Below are 23,302 nucleotides of genomic sequence, written 5' to 3'. Positions count from 1 at the left end.
GCTCAATCGGTAAAGAGTTAACTAGGGGGAGATGGCATCCCTAGTTTGAATCCCACCACTTGAATTTCCCAACCAACATGTAAGTGTGTAATTGACTAGGGACCTCGAGTTGGCGGGCTTTTTCTAGTGGTTTGGCTCTTGAAATGGCCATCGATCATGGGTGCCCACCCGTGAGTCACATCCAGAAATATATACATGATATATATATAAACTACAAACTTATTAGCATACTTAATGTGAGCTCATATGAAGTATTTCAATATCTTAAGCTAGTTTAGAAGATGGATGATTGAGATTTAGATAGCAAACAAGAAGTAGGTAATAGTATAAACTCCATTTGTTTTTGTGTTTCAAAGTGCTTTCAAAAAAAATTAATTTTTTTCTTTACTTCAAATTAATTTTTTGGTGTTTCCAGATTGTTTTGGTGTACGGATGCCAAAAATAATTTTTAAAAAATAAATAAATAATATTATTTTGATATAATTATAAAAAAAATATTTTGAAAAGCAACTAGTACGACACTTAGAGGGTGCTTGGTAGTGTGGTAGCGGTTGCTTTTCAAATAGCTTTTTGTGCTGAAATGCATGCCAATGATATTTTTTTTATTTTTAAAAAATTATTTTTGATATCAACACATTAAAACGATCCAAAATATATAAACCATATTAAATTTTCGTAAAAAAAATTATATTTTTTGAGAAAATAGTTTCCACCGCGTTTCCAAATATGTTCTTATAGAGACCTCAAACATGATATGAGATGGCGCAGTGTGTCGAAAACAAATTTGTGACATGACAAAGGATGCTTCGTCGAAAGGATGCTATTCATTATCTTAGTAAGTGAAATAGACGACTTACATATACAAATCTTGTCTTGAGTTGAAGAAAATCAAGCGTGCACTGTTTGATGCTTGTTTACAAGAAAACATTCGAAAAGATCCAAAACAATATGATGATGCAGGGGAGAAAATGCATGCTAGACAACACATTAGTGTTTTTTAAGCATAAAATAATATAATAGGATTGAGACTTAATGGGATATTGATAATTAATTTATTGAATTAGATTTTCCCATAAAAGCTATTGTTTGGCTGCAATAAGGAATAAGGAATCGGATACCTTTCTTTCTTTGTTTTGTTGTTATAGGTATGATTAGGGCACTCTCTGTCAGCTCTCCCTCTCAATCGAGTTTTAAATAAATTATTCACAGTCGGATTGAAGTATTCATATTTTATTTTATTTTTGCAATTTTTTCTAGATTTGAATTGAAAATAATAATCCTGAAAACAAAAATATTTATCATTTAAGCCAACACTTCAAAAAGTCTAACAAGTATGAGGCAACCATACGTCCATTGATTTTATTAGTCAAGGTAACCGATAGTGAAATCAGAGACATGGAAGATACTTGATCAATAATAGCAGACAAGCCAGGGGGAAAAGTCATACAAATACTTGTCATCTTGACATGTATAACAAGAAAAATAAGAAAAGGGAAATGACCTTTCGTTCCTCCTGTCCTCTCAATCTCTTTTCCTATGAAGTGTGATTTGCTTCCAATGTTTTAGGAACTATATATGTTAAGCAATTATTTGATATTTTTCTAAATCTAATTTACTTAGCCATATCCCAACATCCTTCCATGTTTTGGACTTCTTTTACATTACAATTCATGAGGGGAGGGATAGTTTTCAAGGAAATTTCGAAGCATGAAATTTCCTCGCAACAAAACTCAGTAAACCTCTCCTGCTTTTCAAGCTTAAATTAATGGTTGGGCCCTCTCCACCCCCTGTTCTGAGATCTTCTTCTAGGCTTTAAGGATCCACATGTTTGAAGTACCCTCCAGGCCACAGCCTTATATAAATAAGAGAGAGTTCTTTCAAGCTTAAACCAACAAACTGGGATCAGCTCAACCACAAGTAGACAACAATATGATCAGGAAAAAGCACCCTTCAAAGCCTGCTCTCTCTTTCTTTTCCCTTCTTTATTTGAAGATTTTCTTCTTTGAAATGGGAATGGCCAAGAACTCGACATCTATAATCCCAGTGAATGTAGGTGTGGTTCTTGACTTGGACAATGACTTGGATGGCAAGATTGGATTGAGTTGCATCAATATGTCCCTCTCAGACTTCTATGATACTCATGGTGATTACAAAACCAGGCTGGTCCTCGTCACCAGGGACTCCAAGAACGATGTTGCTGGTGCAGCTGCTGCAGGTTTCCTCTCTCTCCCTCCTCTTTCTTGATTCTGTAGTCAGCTTGCTTCTGTTATAAATCATTGCTCAAACTATGTTTTATGTATGCACTAACGTTACAACCCATATTAGGTTTATTAAAGATTGAGCTTCATAATTTTTTTCAATATAATTTTTATGAGGTTATCTCAGTCTCATAATTTGGACTGCGAGTTTGACGAGTTAACTTGATTGACTTGAGTTTTTTTTCTCTTTTTCTAATTGAATTTGTTTCTTAATTTCATCCTTCAACATTAGGTTGATTATGAATTATGTTTCAAGATTTGTTTCGGTTTGCTTTCTATGAGGTTATTTTCATCTCATGACTCGGGTAATGAATTTGACATGTTAACCTAGGTTGACTCGAGTATTTTTTGTGTTTTTTTTTAATCCAAATCTTTTTTAATTTTAACTTTCAATACTTGGTTGATTGGAGGATTGAGCTTCATAATTTATTTTAATTTTTTTCTATTGGGTTATCCAGGTCACCAAGGTCGTGAGTTTAATAGTTTATTTAGGTTTACTTAGGTTACTTTTTTTAATCAATTTTTTTAATTTTATCATTCAATATTAAAATTAAAAAAATAAAAATATAGAAAGAACAAATACATGTTTAGAAGGATAGAGACGTACACAGAAATAAATATGTTTCTATAATAATTTTAGAGTTTTCAAAACATGAAGGACATGAAAACATGTTATGAAGGACATGAAAACATGTTTTTTGTCCCCTATGTCTTTGTTTTTTCTTTCTTGAAACAGTAACTAAAAGCTACCTAGCTATTGAATACTCCGTGCCAAAGAAGTCACTTGTTTAGCTTTTGCTTGGATAATAATTTAGGATTTTCTAACTCATTTAATAAATTATTTTGCTAATTGTTGTCAGCAGCAACGCTGATGTAATAGAGGTTGTGCGCTGTTTTGGAGTGCTGTAGCCATCAGTAGCTACATACTAAAATGCTACGCCAAATCTTAATTATTTGAGCAAAATTATTGGTTGGTGAAAAGGAGAAAAACTTAGATTCATATTATTCTAGAATTTGAACTGATAGGACGAGAAGGGAAATCATTAAAATAGCACACAACAAAACTGTAAGGAAGGAACTCTTAAATTTTTAATATTTATCTCAAATATATTGATGTAGGTGGAAGCTAATAAGAAAATAATAACATAAGAAAACATAAAAGTTTTAATGAGTAAACCTTTAATTTACAATTTTATTCCTTGAAAAATAAATATATGGTGACCCTCCTTTTAAATAGATCAAAAAACCTATCTCTGTTGGAAAACAACTTTTAAAGAAATTAAAACAAAATAAATAAATAATGAATCCAAAAAATCATAGAAAAAATAACAAAACTAGTTGAAATACCAATTTCAAAGCCTAATTCTGGGAGACCAAACAGTCTAATAAAAAACAAAATAGTTTTATGTAGAAAAATTATTTGTAGAATCATCTAAAAAAATTTAAGTTTGATCTAATTATCATATCTTTTATATAATATCTATTAGGCTATCAACATATTCTGTGTTTGAGATACATCTCTATGCTTGGAAACTTCAATTTCTATAGAAGATCGGCTGCATCAGATATCCCACATCACATCAACGAAAGGAGATGAGGTGTGTTGATTTTTAGGTTGCTGTGTCTTATCTTTGTTTAGGACGGGCAGGAGAACCCCAAATGCAAAGTATAATCCATTCCTTGCTTTCTCTGCACAACCACTATATTACTGATATATCAGAAGTCTAATTTAATATAAAGTGCAATAAAGTCATAATTAAGTCTCTCTGATTGATCTTTACTGATTATTGAAAATAATTGATCTATACGAGTAATTGTTTTCTTAATCCTTTTACAAGTACAGCCCTGGACCTGATAAAAAATGTTGAAGTGCAAGCAATCATAGGCCCAACAACATCAATGCAAGCCAATTTTGTTATTGAACTTGGAGAAAAAGCTCAGGTGCCCGTTATATCATTTTCTGCATCAAGTCCTTCTCTCACTTCCATCAGGAGTCCCTTCTTCTTCCGAGCTACCCAAAATGACTCAACTCAGGTGAAAGCCATAAGTGCATTAGTTCAAGCCTTTGGATGGAGAGAAGCAGTACCCATCTACATTGACAATGAATACGGAGAGGGAGTGATACCTTATTTAACTGATGCTCTGCAAGCAGTTGATGCCCGTGTCCCGTACCGGAGTGTCATTTCTCCATCAGCCACTGATGATCAAATTGTTTCAGAGCTGTACAAGTTGATGACAATGCAAACTAGAGTTTTCATTGTGCACATGTTTCCATCTCTTGGCGCTCGGGTTTTTGCCAAAGCAAAAGAGAAAGGAATGGTGAGTGAAGGCTATGTTTGGATCATGACTGACGGTCTAACAGCTGAATTTTTGAGTTCACCAAATGCTTCTGTCACTAATACAATGCAAGGTGCATTGGGTGTGAAACCTTATGTGCCAAGAACAGAAGATCTCGAAACTTTTCGAATTCGGTGGAAAAGAAAATTCCTACAAGATAATCCAGATATCGTTGATGCTGAGTTGAATATTTTTGGCTTATGGGCATATGATGCAGCAACAGCTTTGGCCTTGGCAGTTGAGAAAGCTGGAACTGCAAATTTAGGCTTCCAAAAGGCAAACGTTTCTAGCAATTCATCCACAGATCTTGCAACTCTTGGGGTGTCTTTAAATGGTCCAAACCTCGTTCAAGCTTTATCAAACATTACTTTCAAAGGTCTTACAGGAGATTACCTTTTCGATAATGGACAGTTACAGTCATCAGCTTTCCAGATAATAAATGTGAATGACAATGGGGGAAGAGAGATAGGATTCTGGACATCAACCAAAGGGATTGTCAAAACATTGAACTCAACAAATAATATGACTGCGTACTCAGGTTCTAACTCCGATCTTTCAACTGTCATATGGCCGGGTGATACAACTTCTGTTCCCAAGGGTTGGGAGATCCCAACGAATGGGAAGAAGTTGAGAATAGGAGTGCCTGTGAAGGATGGTTTCAGTGAGTTTGTGAAAGTAAAAAGAGATCCTAGTTCTAACACCAAAACCGTCACTGGATACAGCATAGATGTTTTTGATTCTGTTGTCAAAGCATTGCCTTATGCTTTGCCTTACGAGTACATCCCCTTTGCCAAGCCTGACGGCGAGCCAGCTGGAACTTACAATGATCTGATATATCAAGTGTACTTGAAGGTAAAACTTTCACCAACCTTTTCCTGTACTTGATCATATTCAGTTTTATATCTGAAACAAGATTTGGGACACATTCATGCATGCAAATCTAATTTTTATTGATATCTTGTTTCTTTCGCTTGCTATCAACAGAATTTTGATGCTGTAGTTGGAGATACAACTATTGTTTTCAACAGATCCCAGTATGTTGATTTTACTTTGCCTTACACTGAAAGTGGTGTCTCCATGATCGTCCCCATTGTGGACAACAACAGCAAAAATGCATGGGTTTTCTTGAGGCCTCTGACATGGGATCTCTGGGTGACAAGTTTTTGTTTCTTTATTTTCATTGGATTTGTGATCTGGGTTCTTGAACACAGAATCAATGAAGATTTTAGAGGGCCTGCTTCACATCAAGCGGGCACTAGCTTCTGGTTTTCTTTCTCAACCATAGTTTTTGCACAAAGTAATTTTCCTTTCCCTTTCCCTTTCGATTTTTTCTTCTTTTGTTTAACATATTTGTTTTACTGTCTCAAACACCAAATTGACTTCATCTTTATTTTTTTCAACTATGATTGCAGGGGAGATAGTTGTTAGCAACTTGTCCAGAGCAGTGATAATCATATGGTGTTTTGTTGTGCTGATTCTCACACAAAGCTACACTGCCAGTCTAACTAGTTTACTTACAGTCCAGCAGCTGCGGCCTACAGTTACTGATGTACATGAGCTCATTAAGAAGGGGGAGTATGTAGGCTACCAGGAGGGTTCTTTTGTTCTGGGAATCCTATTAGACTTGGGTTTCGACAAGTCCAAGCTCATTGTGTATAATTCCACAGAACAATGTGATGACCTTTTATCGAAAGGAAGTGTAAATGGTGGTATTGCTGCTGCTTTTGATGAAGTACCATATATGAGGCTCTTTCTGTCAAAGTATTGCTCTAGATATGCCATGATTGATCCTACATTTAAAACAGACGGTTTCGGATTTGTAAGTTCATTCACCCCTCTCCATTTCTCTTTATGTATTGTAAGTGCAAAGTTTGTCAACCCTGATAAAGACTGGCTTGCTGCTTTGTGTTGTGATTTTCAGGCCTTCCCTAAAGGTTCTCCTCTGGTACCAGATGTATCAAGGGCAGTTCTAAACATGACAGAGGGAGATAAAATGAAGGAAATTGAGAATGCTTGGTTTGGAAAACAAAGCAATTGTCCAGATTCCAGCACCTCGGTTACATCTAACAGCCTTAGTCTCAAGAGTTTCTGGGGCTTATTTTTAATTGCTGGAGTAGCATCCCTCTTAGCTCTCATTATATTCATGTTCATGTTTGTCTACAAGGAAAGGAAAAGGTTGAGGCCTTTAAATTCCAGAATTTCCATAAGGAGAAAAGTCGGCAATTTCTTCAGGATCTTCATTCAGAGGGACTTAAAATCCCATACTTTCAGAAAAAGTGGGCTGAATGACAGAAATGGCACTAGTCTGCCTAGTATGGGCCCATCGGCCTATTCAGTTCAAACTACTTATTTCCCTGGAGATGGAGATCAGTCTTCTACAGAGTTTGTTGATTCCAGTCCACATAGTCAAACATCTCAAGAGGTAGTAATAAATATTGATCAACTTACAAACCCAAATCAAGAAAGACTAGCAGCTTTTGAAGTAGAACATGATCACAATTGACTTTCAGATGATACCATTGACAGTTTGACACTGGAAATTTATAGACCTGTAGATATAGTTGTAGCATTGTAATGTAATTGTAGGCCATCAGAGGCCTGGCAATTCATGGGAAAGTCCAAAGGAACATGCAGGAGGCAATACTATAGAACACATATTGCTCTGTTTGATTCCTCGTTTGTGACACTCGAACTTCAAATTGTAAATATTGAATTACTATATATAACATATTTATAGCTAGGTAGGATTAAACTGAGTGTCAGAATTAGTAAATTATTATCGCAAATTATAGATTTTCTTCAGCAATTTCCCAAGATATTGTGGGAATGCAAGCAGTGGCATACCTTGTTTGTGGTCACATAAATTCTACAGACTTTCCAGAGAAATTATATTGTGAAAACGAAAACAAAAGCATTATCCAAAATTAAGTTACCATGTTATAAAGAAACCCCCCTCATATTTCCAACCATCTTCAAGTTTTTGTCAGGATTTTTATCAAATTGTTTGGAAACAAATTAGAGGATGAAGAAAAGGTACCCTTCAAAGCATGTTCTGATCTTCTTGTTCCTTTCTTTAAGGATATTGTTCATAGAAATGGGGTTGGCCCAAAACTCAACAGCATATGTTGGAGTGAATGTTGATGTGGTTCTAGACTTGGAATGTTTTGATGCCAATATTGCTTTGAGTTGCATTATAATGGCCCTCTCAGACTTCTAAATGCCACTCATGGTGACTACAAAACCAGGCTGATCCTCACCACTAGGGACTCCAAGAGAGATGTTGTCGGAGCAGCTGCCGCAGGTCCTTCTCTACCTGTCCATTTTTTCTGTTGTCCCTTTTCTTATACCTTTAGCTGTTAGTCATTGTCTTGATGGCATGTACTTGTCTTACCAACCTGATCTTTTTTTACTGACTCCCAAATCAAGAATTGAAGGCTTGTATCAACTGAAGTGCCACATCAGATCGGCCTAGGAATTTCCAGCGGAGACCATGAGAGAGAAGGGGGAGAAATCAGTTTTTGGGGGCTGTCAGAGGGATGGTCTGAGGTAACCGTTAGTATGCCATTGGGGTTTCGATGATGGGTCTGTGGGTATGCCAAAAAGAGATGCATAACAGTGGTCATATATTCGGAGGCGACTTTCCTCCACTCAGCTGCAAGTGGTTCTTCTTTCTTGGGTGAGAACGGGGTTGCAATTTCTGGCCAAAATCGAGTGTGTTTTTTGTTGCAGGTTGTAACGCTAGTGTTTGCATGTAAGATTGTGACTGTGGTTTTAAATAATTTTTTATTTTAAAATATATTAAAATAATATTTTTTCTAAAAAAAATTATTTTTACTTCATACATCAAAACAATTTAAAAATATAAATAATATAAATATAATTTCAACAATACTTATAATTAAAATAGATTTCATAGTATCGAGAATAGTGGCACAATTGGGTTTTCACGGTTCTGCTGCTAGTAATGGTGTTTGGATTTTGGGAAGCGATCGGATGGTTTGCTGTCTGTCGGTTTGAAAGGAGGAAGAAGGGGACAGGGCATCTAATATGTGTAATTCTAATTTTTAAGGTTGTCTTATTTGTTAGGTAAAGGATAAAAGGAATCTGTTGTTTTCATATTTTTATTTTGATGGGACAGTGGTTGATAGCAATTAATATTTTTTAAAACATTTTGTAATTTTAGATAATTCTTGAAATTACATTAATTATTGTTTTCTAAAATATTTTTTATTTAAAAATATATTAAATAATATTTTTTATTTTTTAAATTAAAACATTCAAATAATTTAAAAATAAAATTATATGTGAAAACAAACATTAAAGATGTGGTCTAGGAATAGTCTTTTGTCGCTGGTCCATGTACTTTTAAATCTTAATTCTTAGCTGGCTCTAGTTTGGAGTGCCGAAACAAACAATAAAATATTTTTTAAAAAAATAACTACCACACAAACATAAATATTTTTTAATTTCAATTATTATTATAAAAAAACAATAAAATATTTCCTTCTCAACCATTGGTTTTGCACAACGTAATCTTCCTTCCCCTTATGAATCTCTTCTCCTGTTGAAGCAGTACTCCAATATATATGTGTCTCATATGGTATAAACAAAAAAATTTCTATCATATGTTATTTTTTTAAAAAATAAATAACATAAAAAATAAATAAATTTTCATATATTTTTTTGTCAATGAAAGATTAACACTAAGATTAGATATTCAAGATATATCTTGTTATAAATACAAGATTATATCAATAAAAAAAAATCAATAAAATCATGTCATGTGTTATTGAAAAAGACCTGAAAGCCCATACAAATCTCTATAAACAGAAGGTTTCAACCTACAAACAGAAGAAAGGAATTTTTGGTGATACAAATTTTTTTCAAAACAAGTTTTTAAAGCAAGAAATCTCTCTTCACGTAAAGAAGTTCTCTCGAAAGTTTTCAAGTCTCTTTCATCTACGCTTGACAACTACAAAAACAAAACTTTGTTGAATCAAGCCTAAACGCTTCATAGGAGTTCTTTAACAATACTTTGAAGACAAATCAAAAGTATTTCTTCAAAGCATTAAATCATTAAATCTCGCTTCACAATACATATCAAAATTCAAGTTCTTGCAAAGTACAAATCTTAGCTTAATTTTACAAATAAATCAAGTCATTATATACCAAATTCAAGGAAAGAATTAAAAAATTATCTTATTTTTTTGAAAGAATATTTTAGATAAAGATTTTACATGGTCGTATGTTTTATAAAATTATATATTTGTATATGTGTGCTTGTTTAATTTCATGTTAAAATTGTGTCTACACGTCTCAAATATCAAATTAACCAGTTTATGTTTATATTTACAGAAGGAAGAGTGGTTAGCAACTTGTCTAGAGTAGTGGTAATCATATGGTGTTTCGTTGTGCTGATCCTCACACAGAGTTTCACTGTCAGCTTAACAAGCCTGCTTACAGTCCAGAAGTTGCAGCCTAAAATCACAGATGTAAATGAGCTCATTAGAAGGGGGGAATATGTGGGCTATCAGAAAAGTTCTTTTCTTCTGGAAATGTTGTTATATAGGCTTGGGATTCGAAGAGTCCAAGCTCATGGGGTATAAATCTGTTGTGTGGTCCCGCACCATGTGATGGTGGGACCACCACATTAATTGTCAAGAGACATGTTGTCTCTTGGAATTTAAATTAATGTGGGTCGGGTACTGTAGAAGCAGCAGCTATTTTGAACAAGAGAGGAGAAGAAAATCGAGAGAAAGAAAGAAGAGGAGGCAGCAGAGCAGTCTGTCTTCTTTCTTCGATTTCCAGTTCGTTCACCGTTGGATCGGGCTGAGATTTTGACAGCAGCTTCTAGACACGTTCCTCTTCATTCTGAACGGTTGGATTGAAGATTGGTGGTGTGGAAGCTGGTCATTTTGACAGAAAACGGGGCTGTCAGTGTTGTGAGCTTTTCTCTAACATTACTCCCTTTAATCTTGTTGTAATCCGAGAATAAGTAGTTCTTGATGATATATATGTTGTATCCCTTAGTTGAATCTGAGGAAGAACAGTTGTGAACCCATTATTTGTGATAGTGGAAGTTTTTAGGTGGACTCCGGTCCCGTGGTTTTTCCCGCATCGGGTTTTCCACGTAAAAATCTTGGTGTTAATTTGTGTGATTATTTGCATTATATTTGATCATTGTTTGAATCTGTTTTTTTACTGCACAAAGAGGGAAAAAAGGATTGGACTTGTGAATTGTGAATTGTATTCCGCTGAATTGATCCGGTTAGTTGTCCCGAGTTTTCCCAACAAACTCTTACGAAGAATACGACAACCTTTACTCCAGAGGAAGTGGAAATGGTGGTGTTGCTGCTGCTTTCGGCGAATTGCGATATGCGAAAGTGTTTCTGGCAGAGTATTGCACTAAATACACCGCAGTTGCTCCTATATTTCAAACAGGCGGTTTTGGCTTTGTAAGTTCACTTTCCTATTTCTCTGTCTTGCTAATGCTCGTTTAAGTGCATACATAGTTCATACTGTTACAAAATTCATATAAACCATTCTTGGGCCTCAGCGTTGAGACGATTCTTCGTTTTGTGACTTTCAGGTCTTCCCTAAAGGTTCTCTTCTTGTGCCTCATATATCAAGGGCAATACTAAATTTAACTGGATGAGGTAAAATAAAGAAAATCGAGAATGCATATGTTTAGGCAAGCAAAGCAGCTGTCCAGATTCCGGCACCTCGATTTCATCTACTAGCCATAGTCTCAAGAGTGTCGGGGGTTTATTTTTAATTTCAGGAATAGCTGCACTTTCTGATCTTATTATCTTCGATTCCAGAACTTCCATATGGACTAGAATTCGAAATTTGTTAGGAATCTTCTTTCAAAGGGACTCAATCTAATGAATTTCTAGACAAAACGAACGGAATGGCCACAGTGGAATTAATCTGCCTGAATTTGTCACGCCAAGCCCACCGGTGGATTCAGCTTACACAGAACTTCCTGGAGATCCATCCTTAAATGAGGATGACTCGAGTCCAACTACAGAAATATTAATCAACCTTAGGCATGATTCACATCTATTTTCTGAAGTGCGGAACCAAACCCGACTTCTAAATAATAAGCTAACAGTGTAAAAAACTACCTTTTATTTTATTGAAAAAAAAGAGAAAAAAACTAACACCAATACCTTTCAGTATCTTATTTTCATTTAAAACAAAAAACAAAACAAAAAACAAAAAAAATAAAAGGATACCAAACAGCCCCTTACATTAGATGTCAATATGAGAAATTTCCTAGTAAATGCAAATGGGTCGGAATCCTCCTCTTCCAAATTTTTTTTTAACAAATAAATTGAATATATTTAATGATGCTGGTTTGAATAAATAAATTTTTATTTATTTAACAAATAAGTTTTAGCTAGATGGTTGACCCTGATGAGGAGGTATTGCACGTTCCACCTTCGGGTTCACAGTATCTTAACAAGTTTTGTCTTGAAAAAGCGTTTCATGAGAAGAAAATGGTACCTAAAATTTATAGGACTCTCGATTCCTTTTTTGAAAAAATTTGATTCCTAATAGGTATATCCTCGATTCTTAGTCTATATGAAATATTTGTTGATAAGTCCCTAAACGCAAGATTTTTAAAAATAAAGTTGATATGTTGGATAATTGATTAATCTTTTAGTTCAACCAGTCTTATTTATTCTTCCCGATCAAGATGTTTGATGACTTGAAATAGAAAATTCAGATAATTAATAGCTAATAGTAGTTGGTGTTTGATAGTTGGTACCTGGAAAAATTTTCTTTGATGAATGTGTGGACTTTTCTTTGCTTAAGTCAGTAATTTTATAGAGAAAAAATACAATAATATTTTAGAGAAATAGACTTTTTAAATATAAATACTGAAAAAACTAAGAATGAAGAGATTGTGAACTTGAATTTTGAAGAATTTATATGGTATTTATAACCTATAAATCTTGTCCTTTTATAAAAATAAGGAATTGGAGTGTAACTTTACATTTATGATATTTTGAGTTGTATTCTACTAAAAATAAAATATATTAAATCAGTATAATGTATTAAAAAACCTGTGTGGAGTATTAAAAAACCTTTTTAGAAAATATTAAGCTCGAGTTCATGAAGGTGCTAGGGTACATGTGTTAGCACCCGTAAAAATTTAGATGCTGATGCACCCAATACCTTAATTAAATAGGTCTAGGTGTTATGCCTAGATCATTTAGACTTGTTCCGTGACCCAACACTCAAAATAATTGAGTCTAAATATAATATCTGGATCCATTAAAGGGTGCTTGGGCTAGCACCTGAAAATTAGTTGGGTTTAGGCGCTACGTGTGGACTGGAGGTGAGTGCACGTTTCTATAAACGCCACCAGTAATAATGTTGACCCAGATTTACGATATGTCTGGTCTGTTAGAAGAAAGTCTCACGTTTGGCCTCCCGGTGGAGAAAAAAATTATGTCTAATTTGCACTTACTTGTTAGGTGTTTCCCTCCAAAGCATCAAAATAAATACCAATATCTTCTAAAAGACAATCTTGCTTTCTTAACATTTTTCCTTCAAATTTTTAACGTCTAATATTGATTGCTAGATCCGTTGGCCGCGGGGTCAGATACGTTTTGTGCCTTGAATCGGCCTTAAAAGTTGGCCCTTGTATTAGACAGAGATCTGAAACATCAAAATTCTTCTTTCATCAAATTTAAAAAAAGGTTGCACAAATGTTGCAATTTATCAAAGGAAAAATTGCTAATTCAATCAGTTTTGTTTACAGGCATGGATGAATTTGCATATCTTATCTAACAAAAATATGAACCATGAAACTCAAAGAAAAGTCTCGAGTTCATTGATTACCAAACGTTTCCTGGGACAGTTCCAGCAGAGAAGAAAACTCCAGATCTGTTGAGGACAGCCTCCTTCCAACACGCACAGAAAACCCTGGCAAACAACTATGGCCATTCTAGAGACCGACCGGACCTGAAACACGGTGATCTTTGTTAGTGTCAGCTACAAAGGGAGAAAAAAGGGAAATGATCTCTGAAGTAATGGAATGCAAAATGCGGCAGGCATGTTGGGAATCGAAAATGATGTGCGTGGGATTGATCACGGATTTGTGCTTGTTCGAATGAGATCTCTGAAGTAATGGAATGCAAAGAATCAAGTGAAAAACAAAAACTTCCAAATTGTAATTTTGGAAAATGAGCATAAATTCAGAAAACAAAATCAGCATGCTAAGCAATCCAAGTTCCAAGTGTTTCGCAAACAAAAGAAATCCATCTTTTGAACAAACACATGCAAAAGGAGTAATCTAGTAATATTCCTTCATTAGAGCTTTCCACTACTTGCATTTTCAAAGCATTCCCGTAAGGCTTGACCCAAAAACCTGAAAGCAGCTTGCTTGTGCAGTCGAGTATCTCTGTTATAGGGCCCAGGCTCAAATTTCCAGTTGCGATATTGAAACAAAAATTATAATTAAAGGAAAGAACATTCAACCAGATAAATCTTAAAATTTAAGACTACCATTAATTAAGAATCATTTTTATTGTATTTTGAACTAACAATACACTAAGCAAGCAAGTAAAATCCTCACGGTTCAAAAATCAGCCTAGACAGATAAAAGGGAATTGGGGAGGGGGATCTTTCTCCGAAATACAGAGCTAGTCAATCCCTAAATGAGACCAACAAAATCAAACCCTAAATGAAACCAGAATCAAGGGAAAGAATGGCACCTTTGACATGCTTTGATGATATCTAAGCAATAAACAAACACACAATCTTTTCTGCTCCATTCTTTTTTAGGATTAAATCATCAACCCTTATAAATCCACAGTTTAGATGAGTCTGTATCCGCAGCGCGTGCTACAGTAAAAACGCCTCCTGAATTAGGTTTTTTTCTCTCGTAATGTAATTGTAATTTTGTAATGTATAGGAGAAAACTGATAAAACCAAAAGGCTTGAGGATTGATAATGAAGGTTCATATTTGGAGAGCTAAATTGAGGTTTTCCCGCTCTTTTGCTTGTTGAAGTCCGTGCTAAACTTCTTGAGACAGTGAGAGATGGCAGAACAGCTTTCTAGAGAGAGAAGATCTGACCTCTCTCTAGAAAGCTAATAAAGAAAAATACGAAGAGAGACAGAACACCTTCTTCTCCCATTTTGGGGGCTGCAAAATAATTTTTAAAAAAATTAAAATTTTGAGAAATACAGTCAATCGTATTTTCAAACACCGTCTTTAGCCTAGGTTTTATAGTGCCGTGGATAGTGGCACGACTGGGTTTTCACGGTTCTGCTGCTGATAATGGTGGGGGGATATCTGGTGTCTGGATTTTGGGAAGAGATCGGATGGTTTGTGGGCTGTCTGTCGGTTTGAAAGGAGGAAGAAGGGGGCAGGGCATCTATGGGTTATCAGCTGGAGTTTGGCGTTGGCTTGATGGTGTGGAGGAAGAGGGTGGCACGGCCGGGGGGTCTGGTGCAACTGGTTCTCTTCTGGTGGAGGGAGAAGCGGGAAGGGGTAGATATGTAATTCTAATTTTTGAGGTTATCTTATTGGTTAGGTGAAGAGTCTGTTTTCATTTATTTTTTTGATGGGACAGTGGTTGATAGCTATTAATATTTATTAAAACATTTTGTAATTTTAGATAATGTTTGGAATTACATTAACTATTGTTTATTAAAATATTTTTTATTTAAAAATATATTAAATAAATATTTTATTTTTTTTTATATTAATATATTAAAATAATTTTAAAATAAAATTTAAAAAACTGAGGTGTAGTGTGAAAACAAACATTCCCATTCATTGAAAAAAAGATGTGGTCTAGGAATAGTTTTTTGTCGGTGTTCAATGTAAACATGTTTGGAATTTTAATAATGTTGGCGGTTTAAAATATTTTTTGATTGAAAATATATTAAAATAATTTTAAAATATAAAAAATTTTATTTTAAATATAAAAAATTAAAATTTATAAAAACACGATTTGTATTGCATTTCCAAAAATACCAATCTGGCTCTAGTTTGGGAGTGCCGAAATGACAGATTTGTTAAAATTTATTTATTTATTAATATTTTTTTGTAGTTTTAATATTAAAAATTAATTTTATAAAATAAAAGTATATTATTTTAAAATATTTTCACAAAAAATTATTACCATACATTTAAAAACTTTTTTAACCATAAATAAATAATATAATTTCAATTATTATTACAAAAAAACAAGCCTGCTAAACTCTGGGAGATTCCTTTTTATCAATATATGAAATAGTCTCGCCTCAGGTCCAAGTCTTGAACCAATTTATTAAAATGGTTGGCTTTGACTCTTCCAAATCGTGAATATCCTAGCAGTGAGGAAACTACACTTTTTAAGGTCCACAGCTTTGTAAATAAGGGATCTTTCCTTCCAAGCTTAAACAAAAAATATTAACTAAGCTAGAGTCAGCACGACCATATATAGGTGGACAATAAGATGAAGAAAAACCATTCGAAGGCTGTTCTCTCCTTCCTTTTTTGTGTAAAGATTCTGTTCACAGGAATGGGAATGGCTGAAAACACATCTATCCCAGTGAGTGTTGGTGTGGTTCTCGACCTGGACAGTGATTTGGATGGCAGAATTGCGTTGAGTTGCATCGAAATGGCCCTCTCAGACTTTTATGCCACTCATGGTGACTACAAAACCAGACTAGACCTCAACACCAGGGACTCCAAGAAAGATGTTGTTGGTGCAGCTGCAGCAGGTTCCCTCTCTCACTCTCACCCTTTAAAACTTGATGTTATCATCAGTATGCTCCAATCATGAATCACTATACTTGTTATTACATAGCAAATAATCAAGATCTTTTCAGCAAATTGTATGGTGTGCTATTGTAAGCAAACTACAAGTTAGTGCAAAGCTAAGTTAGGATTATTCTAGGGAAGTCAGAGAAAGACTTCTAGTCCACAATTCCAAGTACTCTAGAATTGTTCTAGGAAAGGCAAAATTTTCAGCAAATTGTATGGTGTGCTATAGGAAACTTTGCCTAGATTGTTACATTTAGGTCGGTTAAGAAGGCTATAAATAGCCACGCAACCATCATTTATAAACCAAGCCAAAACAACTATGCTAATCATAAAATCTAAGTCTTAAAACTCTCCTCTGCAGCCTAGTATGTTGTAATTTCTATTGACAAAGTTTTGCTTTGGTTGTCCCACATTCTTCAATCATTTCCACAGAATCCAAACTATAAACTAAATACTTTTACCAAACCACTACAACTAAACATCTTAACTATCAAACTATTTTCATTTCAATCCTAAAGCATTAAAACCTTTAAACTACCTCCTAAACTACCATCATCTTCTAACAATTTTCGGTTGTCATGTGTTTTCTTGATTTAATTGCACGGTCTTTCTCTGCTGCAAAACTGCCATTTTGTCATTGGTTTTTCCCATTGATCTCCATTGATTGTGAAAGATTATTGCATGTTCTTAATTTTTCTTATGCTCTATCAAAACACAGCCCTGGACTTGATAAAAAATGTGGAAGTCCAAGCAATCTTAGGGCCAACAACATCAATGCAAGCCAAATTTGTTATTGACCTTGGAGAAAAAGCTCGGGTGCCCATAATGTCGTTTTCTGCAACAAGTCCTTTTCTTACTTCCATTAGGAGTACCTATTTTTTTCGAGCTACACTTAATGACTCAACTCAAGTGAATGCCATAAGTGCTTTGATTCAAGCCTTCGGGTACAGAGAAGCAGTACCGATCTACATCGACAACGAATATGGAGAGGGAATCATACCTTATTTAATTGATGCTTTGCAAGCAGTGGATGCTCGAGTCTCCTACCGGAGTGTCATTTCTCCATCAGCCACTGATGAACAAATCATCGAGGAGCTCTATAAGTTGATGACAATGCAAACTAGAGTTTTCATTGTGCACATGTATGGCTATCTAGGCACTCGGCTTTTTGCCAAAGCTAAAGAGATTGGTATGATGAGTGAAGGCTGTGTTTGGATCATGACTGATGGTCTGACAGCTGATTTGTTGAGTTCACCAAATCCTTCTGTTACTGCGACAATACAAGGAGTACTGGGTGTTCAGCCTTATGTTCCAAGTACAAAGGAGATCCAAGATTTTCGAGTTCGGTGGAAAAGGAAATTCCAACAAGATAATCCATATATTATTGATGCTGAGTTGAACATTTACGGACTACGGGGCTATGATGCTGCCACGGCTTTGGCCTTGGCAGTTGAGAAAGCTGGAACTACAAATTTTGGCTTCCGAAAGGCAAATGTTTCTAGCAGTTCATCAACGGACCTTGCAACTCTTGGTGTCTCTTTCAATGGTCCAAGCCTTCTTCAAGCTTTATTAAACACTAGTTTCAAAGGCCTAACAGGAGATTACCATTTCGTTGATGGGCAGTTGCAATCTCCGGCTTTCCGTATAGTTAATGTGAATGGAAATGGAGGAAGAGAGATTGGATTCTGGACACCAAAAGAAGGACTTGTGAAACAATTCGTTCCTAGTAATGGTACGAATTCGAATTCTGTGTCCGGTATTTCAACTGTAATTTTCCCAGGGGACACAACTGCTGTTCCCAAGGGATGGGTGATTCCCACAAAAGAAAAGAAGTTGAGAATAGGAGTACCGGTGAAGTCTAGCCTGAGACAGTTTGTGGACGTCATAAGATATCCTAGTTCTAACACCACAATAGTCACTGGATTCTGCATAGATGTTTTTGATACTGTTGTCAAAACATTGCCTTATGATTTGCCTTATGAGTATGTCCCCTTTGCCAAGCCTGACGGCGAGCCTGCTGGAACTTACAATGATCTGGTCTATTAAGTGTACTTAAAGGTAGAACTTAATTTTATCTTCTGCTACACTTATGCTATGCTTTTGATATTGCATTGAATATCATACACATTGACGCAAGTCTATTTCTCGGAGATATTCTTTCTTATGCATTTTTGTTTGCAACCAACAGAATTTTGATGCTGTGGTTGGAGACATTACCATTCTCTACAGCAGATCCTTGATCATCGACTATACTTTGCCTTTCATAGAAAGCAGTGTCTCCGTTATGGTTCCTATAGAAGGTCACAATATCGAAAATGCTTGGTTCTTCTTGAAACCCTTGACATGGGACCTTTGGGTGAGCAGTCTTATATTCTTTGTTTTCATTGGATTTGTTGTCTGGGTTCTTGAGCACAGAATAAATGGAGATTTTCGAGGGTCTGCTTCACATCAAGCTGGCACTGTCTTCTGGTTTTCCTTCTCAACAATGGTGTTCGCACAACGTAATTTCTCTACTCCTGTTGAAACACTTAAATATATATAAGCACCGAATTGACTTTAATTTTATCAATTTACAGGGGAGAGAGTGGTTAGCAACTTGTCTAGAGTAGTGGTAATCATATGGTGTTTTGTTGTGCTGATCCTCACACAGAGTTATACCGCCAGTTTATCTAGCCTACTTACAATCCAGCAGCTAAAAGTTACTGATGTAAATGATCTCCTTAAGAAGGGGGAGTATGTGGGCTACCAAAATAATTCTTTTGTTCAAAGAATCTTGTTAGGCTTGGGTTTCGACAAGTCCAAGCTCATGGTGTATAGTTCTGAAGAAGAATGCCTCGAACTCTTCTCCAAAGGAAGTGGAAATGGTGGTATTGCTGCTGCTTTCGACGAAGAGCCATATATGAAAGTCTTTCTGTCAAAATATTGCTCCAAATATACCATGATTGATACTGCATTCAAAACCGACGGTTTTGGCTTTGTAAGCTCACTTTCCTATCTTTCTATTTCCATTTCCTCCAAATATACCATTAGTCTATAGTTTAATAATACCATTTTTTGTTTTGCGAATTTCAGGTCTTCCCTAAAGGTTCTCCTCTTGTACCTGACATATCAAGGGCGATTTTGAATTTGATTGAGGGAGATAAGATGAAGGAAATCCAGGATAAATGGTTTGGCAATCAAACAAGTTGTCCAGATTCCGGCACCTCCGTTTCATCTAATAGCCTTAGTATCAAGAGTTTCTGGGGATTATTTTTAATTGCTGGAATAGCTGCACTTTTAGCTCTCATTATCTTCATAGTGATGTTTGTTCATCAGGAGGGGAGAGTAGCCTTGAGACCCTCTGACTCCACAACTTCAATATGGAGTAAAATTCGACATTTGTTTAGCATTTTCAATCAAAGGGACTTCACATCCCATATCGAAGTGAATGGGATTCACCTTCCAAGTATGGGTACGGCAAGTCAATCGGGCAATTCAGCTCACACTGAAATTCATGGATATCCGTCCTCTGCAGGGTGTGATACCAGTCGAAATAGCCAAGCACCTCAAGTAACAAGTGCTGATCAGCTCACCAACCCAAATCAAGAGAGGCCTGTTAAGGACAATCAGAAGTCTAATGTTAATCATGAGACCCCTACTCGTACCGATCAAAGGTCTAATGCTATTATTCATCAGAGGACTGAATCCTACTAGTACTTCTACTCCTTGAGACTGTTGAATATTAAACTCAATCTAGATGGTCAAGGAAGGCAACCACCAGCTGCCACCGACCAGCCGCCAGCCACCAGCCGCAGCCGCCAGCCGCCAGCCGCCTTCACACCACCGTCCACAGCCGCCTTCACACTTGGAAAGGTTGAATTATCTTGTTTTGAATTCGTGTATAAATAGCAAGCTGAGCTTATGCTATTATGTGTGGGAGAGTAGAGAGAATAGAGAGAAACACTAGAGAGAAAGAGAGGGTGTGTATTGTTAAGCTTGTTGTATTTATTTTTGCTCCTGTAAGCTTGTGTTTTTGAAATAAAACTTTGTGTTTTATCCCCTCTGAGTATTTCAAAGCCACCACCAGTGGTTCCTCCCACCAACAGAGACAACAACGGTCCGGCACAGCTACACTCTCGTTTTTTCTCGTTCTCATATGACTTGCTGTCCTGTAATACATTGTACTCTTACCACTAATGTCGATACACTTGTCGTTATCATATGCAGTAATTTTAGTATAACCGGTTCAAGTTCATTGTATAGCTTAAAATCCAATAAACAAGCCTAGAAGACACCAGAAGGGGCTGCTCCCTTGTACGAATTTGGAGAATTCCTTATATATATGCGTATGTTGTTTCCCCCTCCAAGATTTTGATGAATTCCAATGTAAATGTGTTATGGTGGCTGGCCTGAATAATTGACATTTGTGATGCACCTTCAAGAAAAGAAAATATTTATAATTATGAAAAGTTGCCCGGTGATCAAAGCACTTAAATGTTGTTTGATTAATAGGAATGAAAGGATCAAATAGGAATGAAAGGTAGGAATTGAAATAGAAATGAAAAAATTAATTAGGATAACATTTTAATTCCAATACCTTGTTTGAAATATTAATAAGAAATCAAAATAAAATTTAAAATTTTTAATATCTCATTTTTCAAATAAAAATGACTAGTGATTAAAAACATAATTTCCATAAATTAGGAGGGTACAAAAAAAAAAAGTCTTGGTAAATTGTGGGTAACTTGCTCTCAAAGATCATCTCTGTGAGCTGTACTCTTTGGTTTGTGTTTCCTATTGTAGACAGTGGGCCTTAGAATTGCCCCCTCTGTTTTTCATATAGAAATCGTTGGACTTCAGAAAAAGCAGGAAAAACTTCTGTTGAAAAATTAGCTTCAGAAAGTAGTAAAAATAAATTATTTATAGATTAAACAGGATGGATGCAAACAAGTTTTGTCAAAAACAAATTTTTTTCCACGATATAGATAATACAATGTAAATTAGGGTTGTAAAATCATAATTAAATTTTTTTATTTAATTATATATTGATAATTCTAGTCACGTAGTAAATTACTAACAATATATACACAATTAAAACAAAAGTAAAATAAACAATAGAAAAGTTCAAACACTTTAAAATACATAAAAAGCTAAAAATTGCAGGGTAACTGGTCGATTAGTTTCTGGAAAACCCAGAACTAATCGACCGATTATTCATACAAGACCAAGAAAACCACTCATTTTATACTTCCAATAAACTTGTAAGTTCGGTCTGATTTTACTGATTTTATCAATTTTGCACGAATTAAATCTGATTTTACTGATTTTCAAGTTTATAGTTTGATTTTACATATTAGATATAGCTGACTCGCAAAATTTTATAATTTATAGGTCAGTGGATGAAATGTTCACAATAAGCTAAAGCTTTCTTCATGCGTGATCACTTGTTTAGGACTCTTACAGCCAACATCTCTGCGTCGTGCTCGAATCATGGCAAGTTTGGCATTTCCTTGTCATGTCTTGTGTTGATTTGTGATGGGGCAGAGGAAAGAGAAAAGATCTGAAATCCAAAGACATGACATGACTGTAGAATTACAGGACTCAAGACTCTCCTTAATTGAAAATTCATTTTGAAGATTATCCTATAAGAAAGTGTAATCCATTAATTGCATGTTCTTTCTCTACTGTCATTTGTTTTCCTATTAATCTTCATTGATTATGCCAATGAATTGAAGTCCTTAATTTTTCTTGTGCTCTCTCAAAAGATAGCCCTTGACTTGATAAAAAAAATTGTGGAAATGCAACCAATCTTATGCCCAACAACATAAATGCTAGTCAATTTTGTTACTGACCTTGGAGAAAAGGTTCAGGTGCCCATCATATCATCTTTTGCTTCAAGTCCTCTTACTTCAATCAGGAGTTCATATTTTTTTCGCGGAACACAAAATGACTCAACTCAAGTGAATGTCATATTAGTTTGTTATTTCAAGCATTTGGATGGAGAGAAGCAGTACCCATCTACATTGACAACGGATATGGAGAGGGAATCATACCTTATTTGACTGGTGCTTTGCAGGCAGTAGGTGCTCGTATCACCTATCGGAGTGTCATTTCTCCATCAGCCACAAACGATCAAATTGTTGAGGAGCTATATATACAAGCTAATGACTATGCAAACTAGAGTTTTCATTGTGCACATGTATCCTTCTCTCGGCACTCGGCTTTTTGCCAAAGCGAAAGAGATTGGAATGGTGAGTGAGGGCTATGTTTGGGTCATGGCTGATGGTATTACTGCTGATTTATGGACATCACCCACATTACTACAATGCAGGGGGTATTGGGTGTTAAACCTTATGTACCAAGAACAAAAGAGCTCGAAGATTTTCGAGCTCGTGGAAATGGAAATTCCAACAAGAAAATCCAGATCATGTTGATGCTGACATGAACATTTATGGACTACGAGCCTATGATGCTGCCACGGCATTTGCCTTGGCAATTGAGAAAGCTGGAACTACAGATTTTGGCCTCCAGAAAGAAATGTTTCTCGCAATCCATCAACGGATCTTGCAACTCTTGGGGTCTCTTTATATTGTCCAAACATTCTTATAGCATTATCAAACACTAGTTTCAAAGGTCTTGCAGGTTATTGGATAGGCAGTTGCAACCATCGGCTTTCCAGATAGTTAACGTGAAGAGAAATGGAGTAAGAGGGATTGGATTTTGGACACCTAGAGGGCTCGTCAACACATTGGACATAACAACCAACGAAAGCACGTACAGAACTTCTAATTCCAATCCTTTAACTATTATATGGCCTATGAAGGCGGTTTGATAGAAATCTTAAGATCCAGAAACTACAGTTTTAAGTATAGAAGAAATAGATACAAAGGAGCAGAGTTGAGTAGAAAGATCAATACTTTTAATTAATTTCAAATGCCTATATATAGGCTTACATGG

The 23,302-nt window shown here is 35.5% G+C and overlaps 1 protein-coding gene, 2 long non-coding RNA genes and 1 pseudogene across 3 annotated transcripts; 3 read left to right on the top strand and 1 right to left on the bottom strand.

The window, feature by feature from the left end:
* The first annotated feature begins 1,899 nt into the window (after positions 1-1,899).
* On the top strand, positions 1,900-7,409 carry LOC133674230 (glutamate receptor 2.8-like). Its single transcript, XM_062095258.1, has 5 exons — positions 1,900-2,215; positions 4,102-5,447; positions 5,580-5,892; positions 6,008-6,414; positions 6,517-7,409. The coding sequence occupies exons 1-5, from the start codon at positions 1,930-1,932 to the stop codon at positions 7,096-7,098; spliced, it is 2,934 nt and encodes a 977-aa protein (XP_061951242.1). The 5' UTR covers positions 1,900-1,929; the 3' UTR covers positions 7,099-7,409.
* A 3,416-nt stretch (positions 7,410-10,825) lies between these two features.
* LOC133673790 (uncharacterized) lies at positions 10,826-11,398 on the top strand. Its single transcript, XR_009835063.1, has 2 exons — positions 10,826-11,050; positions 11,185-11,398. It is a non-coding gene; the product is annotated as an uncharacterized LOC133673790 (long non-coding RNA).
* Positions 11,399-13,266: 1,868 nt separating this feature from the next.
* LOC133674369 (uncharacterized) lies at positions 13,267-15,165 on the bottom strand. Its single transcript, XR_009835216.1, has 2 exons — positions 14,324-15,165; positions 13,267-13,571 (listed from the first exon to the last, which is right to left on the bottom strand). It is a non-coding gene; the product is annotated as an uncharacterized LOC133674369 (long non-coding RNA).
* An 813-nt stretch (positions 15,166-15,978) lies between these two features.
* LOC133674259 (glutamate receptor 2.8-like) lies at positions 15,979-20,406 on the top strand (annotated as a pseudogene).
* Positions 20,407-23,302: the final 2,896 nt, after the last annotated feature.

Source organism: Populus nigra, chromosome 15 (genome assembly GCF_951802175.1).
Source record: "Populus nigra chromosome 15, ddPopNigr1.1, whole genome shotgun sequence".
Lineage (NCBI taxonomy): Eukaryota > Viridiplantae > Streptophyta > Magnoliopsida > Malpighiales > Salicaceae > Populus > Populus nigra.
This window is presented reverse-complemented; position numbering and strand designations above follow the sequence as displayed.